Genomic DNA, 18,962 nt, shown 5'->3' on the forward strand with positions numbered 1-18,962 from the left:
CCTTTGTTTGTTGGTTTGTTCGGTTTCATGTTAAAGTCGCAGCACAAACGGGTGGTAACGCCTTCTTTGATACAAACATGTGAACGACTTGGCACACAAAGGAAAGTCTTGGGGAAAGAGGGGAAGGAACAAGTCAAGAAGAAAACTTTGGTCATAGCAGAAACTGCAGTATACAGGTGTAGAATGAATTGACCAGTTTACTGTCAAAGAAATACCCTGGCCACGAACATCACCTAGCCCTTCATTATGATTTCACCATCGTTCAATTGTTTAATTGTACTGAAATACATGCAGGAGCATCGGAAGGCATTCTACATTGGTGTGGCTATGAAAAGGCAGGGTTCCTGGGTAGCCCCCCCCCCCCCACCCGGGGGAAATGTTGGGTAAATTGTCCCTATAGTGGGCCCAAAGAGTCCATATTCCAATGCTTCAAAACCCACAGGATTAAACTACTGGTGCAGCTTTGGACGCACCTGATGCACTGGTTCCGACAGGCCTGATATGCAATCCACACTCAGGGAGAGTTGCGGCAGCTCGAGAGAGTGCTCCATACACGTACACTGTACATGCAGAGCATTATAGGCTATTCAGACTACGGCCAAAATCACGTCTGAACTCGAATTTCCATGGTGATGCAGTCCTGTTTCAAATGATTTTGCACAATCGCTGATCAAACACGTCTGAGTCATAGAAACGTAGTCACAGTTGGCCGTGGTCTGAAATCGCCTATAATACACATAGAAAAAAGAAGGAATCAAAAGCGTTTCTGCTGTAACCCTGAATTTCACAGTTTTGAGATCGTCAGACCAGATTGAATACAATGTTCTGAAGGCGTGACTGATATAGGCTGGCAGTAAGAGTGGGTAGTATAGCGTGGGTACTGGGTACTAATATAGCATGGGTACTGGGTACTAAGATAGCATGGGTACTGGGTACTAATATAGAATGGGTACTGGGTACTAATATAGAATGGGTACTGGGTACTAATATAGAATGGGTACTGGGTACTAATATAGAATGGGTACTGGGTACTAATATAGAATGGGTACTGGGTACTAATATAGAATGGGTACTGGGTACTAATATAGAATGGGACTGGGTACTAATATAGAATGGGTACTGGGTACTAAGATAGCATGGGTACTGGGTAATAAGATAGCATGGGTACTGGGTAATATAGCACCGCGTGAATAATACATGTCAATAGTGTAATGTGCACGTGTGCGAGCTGGGTGGGGTGACATAAACGAGGCGCTAACAGGATATACTATAGGCTGAGGTGCAAACATGCATATGGTCTTCAAGTTCCAGAGGGAGGCGAGGAGAAATGACAGTGGTATTGCCAGCGTCAATCACCAGCATAAAAAAGCAGCGTCTCGCCTGCGAGGTGTGACAAGTGCATGTGAGGCCTGACGGTGAGAATTGTGAGAGGCGATACTTGTTATCATGGCTGTACTTGCGGACCAGCTCAGATCTCTTGCTGATACAGGTGTTGTCGTATTGACCGCACGCCTGCCAGCTTGCATGATGGCATCCTCAGCTGCTTCAGCTAGAGCTGATTGAATGCTAGTTACGGAGTATGCAGAAACATCACAGAGATGAGATTTTTTAATCAAGCTGGTGGATATCGATTGACAGTCAAACAAGCTGTTAACAGTTTACCTCACACACTGTGAGACGTGTGTTTACATGTATGCCGTTCAAATTGTGCAGTAAAACAACAAGCACTAACGAACACACAAATCCACTTTCGCCACCATCACCTAAGAAACAGCAATAGCACCAGCAGCGGGCGGCGACGACGACAACAACAACAACAACCCCATTGTGACATACAATACACGTGCACATATAGAACGTAAGCATGTGCACATACGCGTGTTCCAGTGTCTGAACACGTACATGGGCGAAGTAATATGTGGCTTTCCATTCACGGGCACGGCGAACCAGACACATTTGTGTGGACACATTCGAGAGGTTAAACTGCACGTCATTTTGATGTGACGCGAAAGTTCCGCTCGCGATATTTGGCTTGTGTGTTGGAAAACAACACGAGCGAGCTTCATCTCACGTCCACATTTGGCGTATTACGCCAAATTCGACCCATTTGACGTGAAATCGCGCGTCACGTCAAAAATATAACGCGCGCAGCTTAACCTCTCTACTTACGCTCCACCAACAACAGCAGTCGGCTTGCAAACACATGCATGCGCGTGCGCACACACACACACACGCACGCACGCACACACACAGACACACACACACACACACCTCTTTCACACGGAAAGAATCCAACTCACACTCTAAAGATTGATGTAGGCAACACCTGGCGCATGGATGAGGTCGTCCATGGTGTAATTGACCACAGCCATGACCGTGCTACTCGATGTGCCAAAGTATACCTGGGAACCAAAGCCGTGGGTGGCGACCTGCAGATACGGAGAGGACAAGAAGAAGAAAAAAACAATAGGAGCAACTTGCAGCACATGTTCACTCATACAGTTTGAAAGCCGGCCCTCTACAATGTCAAACCACTCCAAAACAATTTGAGTCACCGAGCGTTTCGTGACTTCACAGAACCAGACAGTTTGCAACGGCGTGTGTTGCGGAGTGCCCGCCGTCAAACGTGCACACCCTCTGTGGATGTTTGCTCGCTCTCGCGCTGGTTAATTTTCGCATTGCGCTCTTCCTGCGAGAACAGCGAACATCAGTGTAGCAACAACGTCGATGATGACGATGACGGCAACCAGAAATACAGTGCTGGCCAGAGAAATCCAACCTCATGAATAAAATAGCATTGCCAGGCATGCGCTACGCAGCCCTAGCACAACACATACTGGTCTGTGCACTCGAACGCGGCGCTACTTTATTCCTGAGGTTGGATTTCTCTGGCCAGCACTGAGTATCTGCAACAACCCGAGTGAAAAGCGCATTGCACAACCACGGTGCTGTCGGTTGCCGAAGAACTGGGGGGTCAGCCTCCTAGCCTAGACCGTTCTCATTTTCATGTGCTACAGTCTACGGGCAGTTGAGTCACCGTGTATACATTGGTATGCTGTGCTTGATGAAATTCCAGCCTGGCCGTTCTTCGGTGCTCCATTCTTCGGCGCCCGACAGCACTGTAGAACGTGGGCACAGACACAAGCAGCAACAGAGGCAGGCACATTCTCCACAAGAACTACACACAGAGAACCTGCACCGCTTTAGAGCACCTACACGCCCTTTGTAGTCCCCTATGTTCTCTTGCTGCTGTTGTTGTTCTCTTCCATTCTATGCAGGCAAGTGCACTTTCATAAAAAAATTGTCCCTTCTTTTTATCGAAAGGAAAATGACCAAAGAACTACAAGTTACGCTATAATGACCATTAACACCACCAGTTACTAAACAATCAGCTCCTATGTCATAGCGTAACTTGTAGTTCCCTGGTCCTTTTTCCCTTTCGATAAATTAATTTGTCCTTGGCTCTCCATCCGAGTCCTTTCTTTTTCTCCATCATAAAAAGTTTAAAATAATAAACCAGATCAAACCTTGAGATCTGCAGGAGACGTGGGCACTGGGATGTCGATGGGCGATCCCATGGCCTTTAAGTAGGGCCACGAGTACTTGATTACGTGCAGCTTGAACTCCCCACGGGCGTAAATACGCTGGAGGGCAACAACCGGGTGTGTTGTCAGCTTGCGATCCTGGTCGACCCAGTAGATGTATTGCTCGTAGAAGCTTCCGTTGAACGCTCCGTGTTCCTGTGTACGTGGTGGTACATGCACAAACACACGCACGCATGCATGCGCACATACACACACACACACACATGCATGCACTCGCGCACAAACGTATGCATACCCACAAGCACGCACATGTAAACACACACAGTCAAACATACACACACACACACACACACACACACACACATACACACACACACACACACACACACACACACACACCTTGCCTGGTGTACAGCTGCCAAATGCTTGGACACGCCACCCCCGAGACAGGAGAGAGTAGAAGAGAGAGTTCGAGAGAAGTCAGCACTGCCACTAGGAAGCCGCTCCGCCACGACGCCATCCACGATTGCAATTGTGTTGCCAGGAGCAGATTTAAAACAGCGATCACAGGTAGCGCAGTGCTGGTTGCAACACGGATGGCTGGTGATTGGTATGCGCTGGGGTGTGGGTGGCGATGCCGGGGTGGGTGTTGTGCACTTGTGCATAGCAAGTCCATCGGCACTTCGGAACCACCGAAGGCAGGCATGGCATTGACGTGCGTCCGGCTGTTCCGCTACAGGCAGCTGGCGATCAGCAGAACATTTGTGTCGTCCCAATCCAGATTTACTCTTGAATGTCCGTATACATACCAGGCAAGAGAGCGGTACCGGGGCAGGACACACACACACACACACACACACACGCACACCTGCTCACTGCCAAAACTGGTTACGTGGGTCTCCCCAAGAGAGGGGAGAGAGAGACTCAAAAGGCATCTTGGAAAGATGACTCAATTGGCTATTGAATCGGCCAACGGCCGACACCCCCTGAAATACCCAAACTTTGGGTGGACTTGAAAATGATCCCACTTATGGGTTCACCACATCTCAGTAAGTGGGTGAGGGCTAGGTGCAGAAAAAGCATACACATACCACACACACACACACACACACACACACACACACACACACACACACACACACACACACACACACACACACACATGCACACGCACACACACACACGCACACACACATACACACACACACACACAAACGCAACGGGTTTTTTTCTTTCCCTAGAGACACCTGCTTGCCACGATCTACACGCACTCACCTGCAAGTCTTCAGTTTGATCAGAGCTGGCACTGAGCGTGAGTCCGTTGTTAAGGAAGATACGGCTGTTGTCGTAACTGAACCAGGCAGAGTTTGGTGTGTAGTAATTCCCCCAGTTGGGAACTACCGAACGGAGAAAGTATGGACAGCTGGCAGTGAACGAGCAAAATCACGGGACAAAAAAACAGAAAATGATGAAAATGAATCAACAGAATGGGTTTGAATGAATGGGTACCCACTTCAGGATGGAGAGGCAGCTGCAAAATCAGGATGCGTTCAGTATAATGTTGTTGACTCAGTGCAGACATGCATCACTACCAGGTGTGACAGTGCTAGACACCGTCATAGTTCCGAGCCCAAGGTAATCCCGTCCCGGGATCCAACTGCATTCACTCCTGCCCCCAGTGAAGGCAATACAGTCGGCCTATCCTTATAACGATATAAGCGTCAGACCAAGAAATATTGTTATAAGGTTACTGGTTCATTTCATACATGTACGTCATAATGCATGAATTTGTAAAAATTTTTACACTTTTCAGGGCATAAATACTTGCGTACATGTGTGTTCTATGCACATTATGTGCACAAGAAGGCATCACTGCTGCCCCCATTGCATTTTGTCATGTCCCAGTGACTTATCAATTGAAACTTGCCCTACTTGGATAGTGGAGTCTACGTATTCCCCGCTAGATATTGTTATAAAAGGGAAAAATGCCGAGTGGTCAGCCCATTTTATATCGTTATAGGGGTACTAGGAGGGTAATAGGAGCACAGTACGTGTTCTTGCAGAATGGCACCTGAAGGTAAATCCGGATAAAACGGAATGGACACATGTTCTCCCGTGGTGCTGACAGGATTGCAGTGGCATGGCGTTCAGTGAAGAAGCTTGGTACCCTGCTGGGGGATGAAGAGGATATCAGTCGCCGTAAGCAGCTGGCATCTGCAGGATTCCGGTCGATGTACAGCCTATGGAAACGTCGTTCACATGTTTGAGAGCGCCTAAGACTGCACCCTTATAGAGCATTCATTCTACCCATCCTCACTTACAACTGCGATACGTGGGGTCTGACGGAGACCTGCTTCGATCAACTAGACTCATTTCATCGCCGCCAACTCCGGTCCCTTCTGGGCATCAAATGACCCCAAACCATCCGCAACGGGAAGCTATACGAGCGCTGCGGCGTTATCCCAACTCAGCAAAGAAATAAAGGAATCTCGGTGGCGTCTATTCGGCCACATACTGCGGCTTGGTGAGGACACGCCTGCAATGTTGGCAATCGAGCATTATTTCCGGCGAGAGGCTGACAGTGGCTGCCGGGGCCGCCTCCTAGTCACAGCCCAGGAACTGCAACGTGTCAGAGCCATTGCCGTAGATCGCACCCGCTGGAGGAAACTCACACGGAAGGTCTGTGACTGATTTGCGATGGTGCGCCATACCACTACAATTATCTGGACACTGGCGCATCATTAGGAATTTGACAAACGGGAATATTACGCTATTATTATTATCTTAAACAAATACTGAACCGTGACTTTCCACCCATCATTGTTGGCATCTCTCTGACCGACTTTTGGTGAACTGGAGAAAGATAACCATCGGATGCCACTTCTATTGTATGCAAGTTCACGTCATAGCATTTATTTGCTTATGCCGTCCGGCAACATGGTTTTTGTGGCTGCCCATTTGGCTTGCTGATCCACCCTGATATTATTTGTTCGTTCAGCATATGCGAACGCTTGGATTAATCCATGTCAACGCGAGAATGCATATTTTATAATTATTATTATTATTATAGGGGTAATATCGTTTTAGCATTATACAGGTAAAGCATTGTATACAAGTCAATGGAGTGATTTGGTTTGGCAGAAAAATATCGTTATAACGGCAATATCGTTTGTTTGTTTGAATTCTTTATTCTCACGATGCCACCATCGCCAATAAGAGATGGAGAGGCTATCGTAATAAGGGTAGCTCGACTGTACTTGCTACTAGTGTAGTGTGGGTGGCTAAACCAGAGTGGATGTGATAAAGGCTTCATTCGAACCATCGATTACACAAGAGTTAATCTAGCCAGAATTAGTCCATCTGTGAACAAGTAAGTGTGTTCTTTAAATAGAAAGTACCGTACAGGCAATATATGTTGCCGCGTAACGCGTAACGCAGGGGGGGGGTGCGGCCTAACGCGCGACCAGGCTAGTGCGACAAATTTTCGTTGCGTTCGTAACGCGCGTCCGGCGGGGTGCGGCGATCTTTTCATTGCAAAAAAGGCTGAAAACTGTGAAAGCACGTGTACCGCGTGGTGAAAAGTTCAAAACTGGACGCAGCAGGAAGTCCTGCAATAGCAAAAAAAGGACTGCGGCAATATAGAAACCTGTGTAACGGCTCCTGTGCGACTTTGCATCTAACGCCCTGCGTGCGGTAAACATGTGCCAATGTAACGCTTCATGGCCTCACTGCGACCATATAGATTGCCAGTACGGTATATGAACCGTGAACCAAAAAGGTGATGGCAGGTACAACATTACACCCCCGAGCAGCCGAGCCCGTTGGCAACAGAGCCAACACTATCTGGCATAAGTGTACCCACCAACCAAATTAGCCGGCATACACACACACACACACACACACACACACACACACACGCGCGCGCGCGCGCGAGCGCACGCACACGCACACACACACACACAAACACACACACACACAGAACACACATGTATACACACACACACACGTATACACAAACCATACATACCGAGGTGTGGCGATGGGAGACCGTGTAACATCGGGCACTCTATACTTGGCAATGTAGCCGGAAGACGTCAGGCCATAGACACACTTGCCATCGGAGGTACCCAATGTAGTAGTTGTGTACCCATAAGCACCAGCTGTGGATGGAGACACATAAAGGGGGATAAATTTGATAACCGAATTCAGATAGTGTGCCAACAGAATGACTTACTTGGGCCTTCAAAATGCGTCCTTGTGATGAATCACGGCATCTTCTTACTGCTTGAGATCTATTCAAGTTCCTTCGCCGTACTACACAACTTGTGGCACATTTATCAGTTTCTTTCCTCTGAGATTCCCAAGCTGTTGACGGCAGAACGTACATGTATTGTGTGTGGAGAGGGAGCCAGTGCTAGACTGTTGTTACTCACTCTCATCCTCCATATACCTGCTCCACGCACATACCGTATCTTCCGATCTGGGTGCGGTTTATACATGAGCCCCGGTCAGCGAAAACCGTCGCCTGTGTGTGATACCAAATTGATCAAAAAGTGACGTTTAAGTCGAGCGAAAGAAAGTCGCGGATCAAACCACTTCTCGTCACCTTTCTGTGTTTCATGTCACTCGTCCTTCTTTCCGCCTGACAAGTCCGTATTTGTGTGTTTGTTAGTGACTAGCTAGCTAGGCAAGCCCCAGGCAAGTGAGGAGACACGGCTGGGAAACCTCACGTGTCTGCGCTTGGCTGTGGAATAAGTATACGATCGCGGAGCGCGAACATCGAACGGGCATCGATGGTTGTTAACGCCGATCAGGACACAACATATTTTGGTGATGACTGAGCTGGCGATTTCTCACCAAGGGACTCAGGAGATAGACGCGGAGCTCCGGACGGCGACTCCCTCCTGCCGCGGAGCTCCGGAGGGCGACTCCCTCCTGCCGCGGAGCTCCGGACGGCGACACCCTCCTGCCGCGGAGCTCCGGAGGGCGCACTCCCCCCTGCCGCGGAGCTCCGGGGGCGACTCCCTCCTGCCACGGAGCTCCGGAGGGCGACTCCCTCCTACCGCAAAGCGACTCGGCGAGGCTGCAGACTTTGTGCAGAAGAAATGCATATTTTTGAGCAATGAACGACTCCCTCACTGGTAAGTTGTCGGATTTAGACAGTGATGATACGGATCAAAGGTGTCTCGATTCACGACTGGAAGAGCAACAACTGCTAGTGCAGGACAAGAACTGCTATGTTGGCTTGGACGCTGAGCGACTTGAAGCATTTATTTGGTCCATGCAGCAGCTCCCAAAAATTCAAAATATGAGCCAGCGCACGCGAAAATCGACATTAGTGACACGCACTTCAAACTGAGAAAACGCACTTCAAACATTCTCTGTTTTCGTGTGATGTGCAATATAATTATCAGGTAAAATGCTCTATCTTCTAAGACCCGTAACTCAAGTTTTACTCAAGATTTTTTCAAACATTTTTTGCATTGAATTCTGCATAAATCCATCTGCCTTTATCCACTGTCATCTCAGTTTCTGAAAATATGTCACTAAGGGTGATTTTCGCGTGTGCTGGCTCATATGTTCCTGTTGGGTCAGGAAACAATGTATCTGCACCTAGTACGTACCAGCCTGCGTGCCAAAGTGTGTGAGTGCAGTCACAGCCAACAATATGCTTGCACTCCGTGTGTGCAGATAAGCTGTCGTGGAAGTGAAGGGCTTTGAGAGCATCACTACGGTACAGAGCCTGGTGTGGATGCAGTATCAGTCGCTGGAGCTTGGCCATAGGCTCTTGGATCAGCTGTTACTGTAAAACCTGAAAGTCTAATGTTTTAACGACAAATTGATTTTCGTTATTTGAAAAAAACGTTATCGCTAGATGTCTGTGTGTAGATGCACATACAGATGGGTGGCCAGGTAGCCATCGTTAAACTTTCTGCTCGTAATCATGCCAAAATTACAAAAACGCAAAACCTTTTGGCCGTTAGACTTTCCGGTTTTACAGTAGTCAGTGGAGTCAATGAGTTACTTGGACAAGCAAGCATCTGAGTACACCCCAAACCAAAGACTAGAATGGCTGAACAGGATCAGACACATACCAACACTCAGACACATACCAACACCCATACACGCATCTTACATAGATGAGATGTCGTGTACCGCATTTTTTATCTACAGTTGCGCTCGCTGAAATCCGACCCAACGTGCAGACCTGGCGCCCTCAGCTTCCACGGCCCTTGGCGCCCTGGAAGTGGAATGAATTCAGCTGGACGTACACATGTACGCGTACAATGATGTAATCGGAACTCGTCCAGGGCGTCAGCTTTGCACTTTTGGTCGGATTTCAGTGAGCGCAACTGTACTTACAGCGGTGTGATTGATCTGAAATTTCTTTAGACTGGATATCAGTATTCGTGGATCAATTTGGTGCAAAAAATGTTTTAAAAATCTTGCACATGTGATGGTTTTTGCTGGTCCAGGCTCAAATGAACTTCAGTGCGGCATATGCTCTGGAAAATACGGCAATGCCGACACGTGCACACACACACACGTGCACACACGCGCACACACACACTCTCACACACACACTCACACACACACACCTTTGACGCCCCATCTCCAGTGGAGATGATAGGCTACTGAGTTGGGCAGTACTTGATGTGACGCTTCAAATCGCCACTTCTCCTAAACGCTCTGCCGCATGCGCAATGAAAGTCCTTCGGTGCCGGGGGAGGAAGACGATGTTGATGGACCCGCCTGCGCCATTCCGGGCGATCTTGTGCGAGCCGATACCACTCGGACTCCGGAATATCCAGCGAGCGCAGATCACCGACAATCGTGTCTCGCCAACGCTTCTTTGGCCCATGCCGTGGTCTGGTTGCCTCGAGCTCCCCGAACAACACTTGGCCCAGAATCTGCGAAAACCAGGCTTAGGGTGAAATTTCACAAAAATTTTCAGCTTCTACTGGGCATGGGAGGTCAGGAGACAAAATATTATTACAGGTGTGGGTCGACTCATAGTGGTATTAAAAGTATCTCAAACACACCAGGGTATTGTGTTAAAAAATCCACAAAAAAAAATTGTTATCACATGCACAGGAAAGAAATGAAGAGAGATCCACCAGAGTGAAGGAAGAGACATGGATGATTTTTGTTTAGCTAGGTGACATGACAAGGTAGGCATGTGGGATTGTGGGGGCAGGCTTGTTGTGGCCCCTTGGAGGCTTGGTGCTGCAGGCTGTAGTGGCCATGCACAGTTCTGCATGAATTTTGTTTGCCCCTCACTCAGCACATTCTGGGGCTGCATAGATGTGCTGGCATGCTCTGGCGCTACACACCACAAGGAGACCCGACTCCAGTTGAGATGGCACCTTTTGAAGGGTGAATCTAGTACAACTATTCAAAAACAAGCAAGAACACAGCCTTTCAAACTGTTCCACTGTTGGTAGTATGCGCATAGTGATAGTGTGCTGGCGTGCTGCAGTGTCTGCTTGGTGCTGACCAGCAAGTGAAATATCGGCACGCCGTACAATCCCTTGCAGCTCAGTAGCTGTCCAGCGAGGAAAGTCTCGAGTGGAGGCCTCTCGATCTGCTCGCTCATTCGCCTGGCATTCAGTAGCACTTCATCGCCAAGGACTTCAATTCAAAACAGTTTTCACACTGCGCTTCTAGCCTTTTTCCTCGTGAACTTGCTGCAAACGTATGAGCTCTGCTGCGCGTGTTCCCTTTGCGTGAGGCCCAGAAACAGCTAGTATCTCCATACTTCGATTGGGTGGGTCGATGCCATCCAGGTTCTCCTCGCTATCGCCATCACGACTCTAACTGGAGACGATTTCTTCACCATTTTCCGCAAGCAGCAGCTAGCGCAGAATTTTCGCCATCCCTGAGTGAGATGGAATCCGTTCGATCAGCTCAAAAACTCTTCGTTGTGACTAGAGGAGTAGCAGGGAATATTCTACCGGAAGCCCTTTGACTTCCCTGACTGCTGAAACCCTTCCTGCCATGACTGCTACTTCTTCAAACAAGCGAGATTCTCTTTGGTTCCACTTCACTGCACTCGAGCGTCCACGCGACACAACCGTTTTACAAAACATCATTTTTCTCAAAAAAATGATTTTCACCCTAAGCCTGGTTTTCGCAGAAGTTGGGCCACTTGTTGAGGAATCCGGGCCGCGTCCATACGGGAAACATGACCCAGCCAACGCAGACGGTACTCGCGCAGGAGAGTGCCAATGTCCTCAGGAAGACGCGCTCTCTGGGCTAGATCTGCAGTATTAAGATGACGGGAGTGCTGATCGCTCCTTGAGACTCCCAAGATGGAACGGACGCATGAGCGATAGCTTTACTTCTTTTTTTTACACACACACACACATACATACACACACTCCCTTCAAAGCACATTCTCCACCACCCCCTTACCTTGGTAGCACTTGGTAGCGTTCCCGTTAACCGGGTTCACACAGACGATCTCGCCGACATACCCCCCACCCTGCCGGAAATGGATCCAAGCGCACGTCTCATGTTCCTCCGTCAAATCCACCACCAGTCCGTCAACCGGTACATCAGCATAGGGGAAGTTCTCCGTCTGCAATGTTTCCGCCACGACATCAATAAACGTGATGTACGAGTTGTGAACCTGTGTAATGAATAGAAAAACCCAAAAATTACACGGACAAATTGAGATTGTTGTATTGCACTGTATTGATGTATTTGAATTCGGTATCTCAACAGTACAATGTACAACTTGGCAAGATCCGAATGACATAGATACAGCCAACTTCGCTTATAACGACTGCGGATATAACGACAATTCGCGAATAACGACAGAATTTCCATGCGCATATGCCCAGAGCAAAGTCCCATCCAACTGTGAAACATAATTATAATGAGACTTCGGGTATAACGACACTTTGCGAATAAGGACACTTTTCTGATGCCCCGCCGAGTGTCGTTATAAGCGAAGTTGACTGTACATAAACATAAAAGTGGAGTAGGTGCTACAGCTGATCATTTTATCGCAGGTTGTGGGACTAAACTAATACCAGTATGCAAGTACACAAGAAAAAAAGCTGAATAAATACGACTGCAGGGCATTGGAGAAAAGCACCAATTAAAGCAAAACAAAGCAATCTACTACGGTCCGACTTAACGATTAGGCTGTCACCACACTGCAGTACAAAGCGCTGCGTCTACGTCCACATAAGGAGTTTTTTGGTCGCTTGCAATGATAATCCATGTATGCATGGGGTGAAAACGTGTAATATTTATTTTTTTGCTTTGTTTTTGTTTACTGCCATGGCTGGCTACCCCCCCCCCCCCCCCTCTCCCTCCATATTGGCCTATATTTTCTGGCCACGGGAAGGTGAAATAAATAAAATAAAAAATCTAAACTGGAGCAGGGGAAGCATGATACCGTACAGTTGGGTATTATATGACTTTTTGGGGGAAGTTTTCCCTGCTTCTACATGTACACGAGACAGGCTTCTATACAAGGCATGTATTTCTATGTATGTCAACACTAAAACCAGGCTCATGTGCCGATAGAGTATCTTGAAAATCAGGCTTCTACTCAAAACAGGCTTCTATATTAGACAGGCTCTAATACAAGATACAACATTATGTAGACGACAGGGGGGGGGGGGGGGGGGGGTATACAACTAGAACGGATCGGAATGTGCGTATCTCTCCCAGTCATTTTCCAGGAAAACCGTGCACATGTACATCCGTTTCAATTTCCAAAATCCTCCAAAAACGGGACCATGCCTACAGCCAGGCAAGAGCTGAACCTGTGCGATCACACGAGCACAGGTTTGGGGATTTTCACCGTACATGTACACGGGAGTCAGTGGATGTAGTCTGAAGAGGGCCTTAGGGTTTCTGCAGACTATGCACATGGAACATCCAGTACAGAACAGAACAACAAGGACAATCAAGGCTTGTTTGCTGCTACTTCAAGTTTCATGCTCTCGCAATCATCAGGCAACAGTGCTGCCTGATGATTGCGAGAGCATGAAACTTCAAGTCGCAGCAAACAAGCCTTGATTGTCCTTGTTGTTCTGTTCTGTATTACGCTCTGCCTCCGCCATGGTGTTGAGCACTGTCAGCACACTGGGTACACCCTCCGCCATGGTGTTGAGCACTGTCAGCACACTGGGTACATGCTCCGCCGTGGTGTTGAGCACTGTCAGCACACTGGGTACACCCTCCGCCGTGGTGTTGAGCACTGTCAGCACACTGGGTACACCCTCCGCCGTGGTGTTGAGCACTGTCAGCACACTGGGTACACCCTCCGCCATGGTGTTGAGCACTGTCAGCACACTGGGTACACCCTCCGCCGTGGTGTTGAGCACTGTCAGCACACTGGGTACACCCTCCGCCATGGTGTTGAGCACTGTCAGCACACTGGGTACACCCTCCGCCGTGGTGTTGAGCACTGTCAGCACACTGGGTGCATCCTCCGGTAGAACATCCAGTACAAAATCACATAAAACCTAAAAGGCATAATTTCCCAAGCCTGCATTCAAACTACACATTTTACATGCAACATACATGTAGCCTTTGAGCCTGCGCAATTTTGTTTACTTTTGTTTACTATTATTCACAAACCCAGCTCGTAAAATAAATAATTATGTGGACAAAAACAAACAGGTACTGAGTAGGGGCTGCACTGGGCAGCAGTGATGGTGAGGTACCAGGGGCAATTGTGCAAGGGGATGCATGAAAGCAGGGAGTTGTACAAAGTTTGCACTCTTGTGCAACTGGCTGGTGAACGTGTGATAAAATTAATGCAGGAAAGTTACCTTGTACCTGCACATGGGTTCGCATCCTGCCTGAAAGGATTGGGCAGCTCTGTAGGCTTCCCGCCTTGTAGGGTGGATGGATGGACGCATGGATGGATGGATGGATGGATGCATGGACGGATGGATGGATGGATGCATGGACGGATGGATGCATGGATCGATGGATCGACGGATGGGCTCTAGTTGTAGTACTTGTAGTATTGACTATTTAAATAGGGGAACCCCCTACAGATGGTGTCATCTTATTACAGGGAACCCTATGAATGATTGTCACAATTGAACAAACTCTGAGCGAGAGGTAGGGGTTCGGCAGGCAGCAGGTAAAGTATTCCAGCGATTAGCAGCGAGAAAGGATATGGTATGAAGGCCATGCCTAGAACGCGCGACGGGAAGTGCGAGCATATGGCTAACTTGACCGCGTGTCTGCCGGTCAGTGTGGCTGGATGGATGAGGAGGGGGGGGGGGGGGGGGATCGAAGGATGCGCGGGTGGATAGATGGATGGATGGATGGATGGGTGGTTGGATGGATGGAAGAACGAATGCATGGAGAAGTGGTTGCTCTACAGAAAAAATATAAGGATGAGTTTGTTGGCAGACTGACATGCAAGTTACCCATGTGTAGATTGAGAGATGGAGAGTAGAACGGCATGGAAGCATAAAGCCATACGAAACGGGCTACAAAGGCAACAAAATTGACTTTCATCATTGAGGATTTTAGGAAATTAGAGGCCACATGCCACGCACTGCTCTTTTCTCTTGCCAGTATGATGCAAGCCAGATGTGGATTGATCGAAGAAGGATAGATTTACCATCACTGTGGATAAGAGCCATACTATAGCTCAGTTGGTTAGAGCATTGCTTGCGAATAGCAAGGTCCCTGGTTCGAGTCCCGGTGGTGTTACTGATGATTTTTTCTTTCTTTCATATCTGGCTTGCAAGTGTTGAGTTTCGGAGAGAAAAGAGCAGTACGTGGCATGTGGCCTCTAATTTCCTAAACACTTTGAAATCCTCTGTGAAGTCCTAATTTGAAATCATTGAGGATGATAGTCAAAATAGAATTGTTCTCTTTTAACCCTTTGAGACCCCAACGATCGAATTCGATCGTTTGGTATACAGTATACAAAATCATCGCCGAAGTCGCAACCACTACTTCGTATTGGTATACAGTGACACTAAAATAATTATATCTCTGGTATTCCTTCACCGATTTTCATAAACAAAGTATCTACGTTTCGAGAAGACCCTTGGCTATCACGTCGAAGTTATCGGAAGTCTCTAGGAGTTACGATGCCGTCGTGGTGAGACTCGAAGTCGGAGACAAACTGAAAAATGCACTCAGATCGAAAAATTCAATTTTTCACGCTGCACTTGGCAGGATATTTCCCTGGAATGGTATGTCATACTCAAGTATGCTGCACACCAATATTTTGCGCTTGAAACGAGCTTTCCGCTGTCGTTTGTTTCAAGTCGATGCGATGAAGGAGAATGGAATGGCGGCTGTTTGAACTTTGCTGAAGCTGTTCGCGCACGGCTGCTGTTTGGGGCGGCATTATAGGCCACGCAGAGCAGAGGCTGTGCAAGTAGTTGGCTTGAGTGTGGTACTATTCTCTTCGTCTTGGAAATATCTTTCCAACGGTGGTTAGTTGTAAAAATCAGTGAATGTTTCATAGAGATACGAGCGAAAGTGCATGTTATTTGAAGGTGTGTAAATTGTCGTACTTTCAGTGGGGTCTCAAAGGGTTAAACACAAAACCAACGTAATAGGGGTGAAGCATCCTGCAGCTTCATGATACAGTCAACTGAGTTGTGAATTTGCAGTGACCACGGAAAGAGCACGTATGCTCAACATTTCTCTTTGAACGTAAAACATACAACTTTTCAAACAGTTTTCCATTTCCATGAAGAAAACTCCTTATCCACATCAGAATCACCAGGGTTTTACTTACAACGGATACGTAACGGCCGGTCTTCCCAATGCTGATTCTGTAGCCGGGAATGGGCATAGGGTAGGTCTTAGCAACCGTCCGAGTCGCTAGGTCAAGTTCATCCACGGCTGCAATTCATGCCAAGCACAGCATATAGCCAACTGTCAATGGAAGGGTGAACAACCATCAGAAGCCTCTTATATGAGCAATCACAAAGGATATCATCGCTGGCGTAATAGCTAACGAAAAAGCAAACTATAATATTATGATACGCTCATACCTCGGTTATCCGGACCCCAAAGTTACGGTCACTTCGGTCTACAGCCTAGGGCACTCTTTGGGCGAGTTTAAGAGGAAATATTACTACTCTTTTGTCACTTTTAGGTGAAATGGTGACGTCATATGCCATATCTGTGGCCTTTCCCCATCAAAATGTATCTATGTAATTCGGTGTTACGGACGTTTCAAATTCATTAAAATTTGTTTCGTTGAACGGTGGGTCAGGTTTGTGCACCACTTGACGCTAAAATAATTTTCAACAAAATAATTATTATGTAGTCTTAGCTCCAGCGCCCCAACTGATTTCCAACATGGCAATAGCTCGACGCTACATTCCGAGAGCGAGCGGTGCAGCGGTGCATGCCTAGCACCGCAAGCACGCCGCACTTACCGAGACCACCCGGATGCAACGCCAGCAGGCGGTCCTTGATCGGTGAATACGCATAGCTGGTGTAGTTGACGCTCAGCAGCCACACAGTATCCAGCTGCGGCTCGACTGGTGATCCGCAGGCTAGCGCCAGCATGCCCAACGCGACGAGTATTTGAATCGACGCCATATCCGTCTTCCAAAGAACACAGCTAGCTATCCTCTGTTGCCAATGGCAATGGACGGATGCTCGGGGAGCAAATAATTGTGAAAGAAATACGATTACACGGTTCTTCTGGAGCTTTTCAAAGAATGTTTTGGTTCTTTATTTTGCTTACGAGCAAGAGCAGCGTTGATCCCGTGATCTAGTAGTGCCTGTCACCAGGTCACTCATGCCTTTCCCCAGTTTTACCATGATTTGCCGGTATGCTGGCTTGCACTGTTGCAGATATATCTGGACCGTGAACCATGGTGAACAGAGCGGCGAAGTCGAAGGTCGACTTCTCGTGCCATGTCATGTCACCAGGTCACTACTTTCAAGTGCAAGTGCTTGAACAAAAGTCAGCTGATCACAAGAAGATGACTAGTATTCGATACACGTGACTCTCCAGCGTCACGTGTGTCCCTGAAACAACTACAATATCCTGGTCATACAGACAGTACAACAATGACACCGCTACATGAGTGTAGATCTACACTACACTAGTTGCACTGCCTAACTAACGCCTATCTAGCTACATGACATGTAGATAGGCGTTAGTTCAGCTCAGTGCTGTACATTGTCATTGCACAGCACTGAGCTGAACGTCATCACTAGCCCTTTCACAACGATGCCATAGCGGCATAGGTTTTAACTGTTACTTTTGCTTTTCGCAACCGTGCCAAAGCAAGTGCTAGTTGCTGAAATCGCATCCATATTTTCAGAAAAAGCTCAAAAGTTGCTAATATCGCAACTCAAAATTGGAGAGTTCTTGTGCAAAAACCAGCAAAAAAAAAACAGAATAGTAGCAGAAGTGCAGCGATAGCAAACTCGTACACCCCTTCCCGCTGTAAAGCACCACTTTACGCAGTGCCAGTAGCCGGTTGCATGTATCCTACATCACTCCAGTGAACGGAAAAGGGAATGCACATTCAATATCGTAAGTTCGTAACTGCCGTTGATCTACTGTTTCTCTGAAATGAGTCTGAAGGCTTGCGAGAAATGAGCGAGTATGTATTTGTCCAACATGTACAAATGTACACTGTACATGTACATGTACATGTACATGTAGTTCGTGACACGACCTTTTGAATACTGTAAATATACAAATTTTTGGCAGCTATATAATTTCGGCTATATTCGGCACCGACCCAAAACGCCTAAATTAAAACGCCGATGAAATTTTTCACAGCATCTGTCGCACTATACCATGCCCTCTACTCCACGCCGAAAATAAATCGCCGCCGAAATGTCAAAAATCGTGAAGTGCCGAAATTTTGCAGCGCCGAAATTTTGTATATTTACAGTAACTAAGATGACATCATCATCGTTCTACTCGTGTAACAGTTGCTATTGAACATGTAATTTTTTATGCAAGACACAGGACAGTAATGTTCCCCTCGTCTACTGTTCGTTCGTACTATTACTGTTAGGCCTTGACAGATTATGCTAGCATAATTTTTCGCATAATTCCTACCAAAATCGAATAATCGCATAATTCGAGGCAAATTGCATACGAATCGCATAAAATTGGACTAATCCGCCTGTTCGCATCAAATTCCATACAGTTGTACAAGTTCTACAAGAACAAGTAGACGCACCAGGAAGGCGTAGGTTTACGACTCCCTTGATAACATGTCCAGTCCACTACAATCAGTGACCCGGGTGACGGTCGTAGCTAGGTCGGACCATGATTGTATTGCATTCATGAATTCGCAATAATTGACGGTATTCGCATGCACAGCGTACATTAGGCAGCGGCGGATTATGCCGGCATAATTATTGGCACAATTTGGTGGTTGAAATTTGGAGCATAATTTCATCCTTTCGGAGGTAGGAGCATAACTACAT

The 18,962-nt window shown here is 47.4% G+C and overlaps 1 protein-coding gene across 1 annotated transcript; it reads right to left on the reverse strand.

The window, feature by feature from the left end:
• Nucleotides 1–685: 685 nt before the first annotated feature.
• LOC135829407 (uncharacterized) lies at nucleotides 686–17,217 on the reverse strand. The gene is made up of 8 exons (XM_065341816.1): nucleotides 16,937–17,217; nucleotides 16,288–16,394; nucleotides 11,961–12,177; nucleotides 7,573–7,705; nucleotides 4,821–4,968; nucleotides 3,528–3,740; nucleotides 2,301–2,429; nucleotides 686–1,566 (listed from the first exon to the last, which is right to left on the reverse strand). Exons 1-7 carry the CDS (start codon nucleotides 17,100–17,102, stop codon nucleotides 2,304–2,306), a joined length of 1,110 nt encoding a protein of 369 aa, XP_065197888.1. The 5' UTR covers nucleotides 17,103–17,217; the 3' UTR covers nucleotides 686–1,566; nucleotides 2,301–2,303.
• Nucleotides 17,218–18,962: the final 1,745 nt, after the last annotated feature.

This window comes from Sycon ciliatum, chromosome 13, assembly GCF_964019385.1.
Source record: "Sycon ciliatum chromosome 13, ocSycCili1.1, whole genome shotgun sequence".
Lineage (NCBI taxonomy): Eukaryota > Metazoa > Porifera > Calcarea > Leucosolenida > Sycettidae > Sycon > Sycon ciliatum.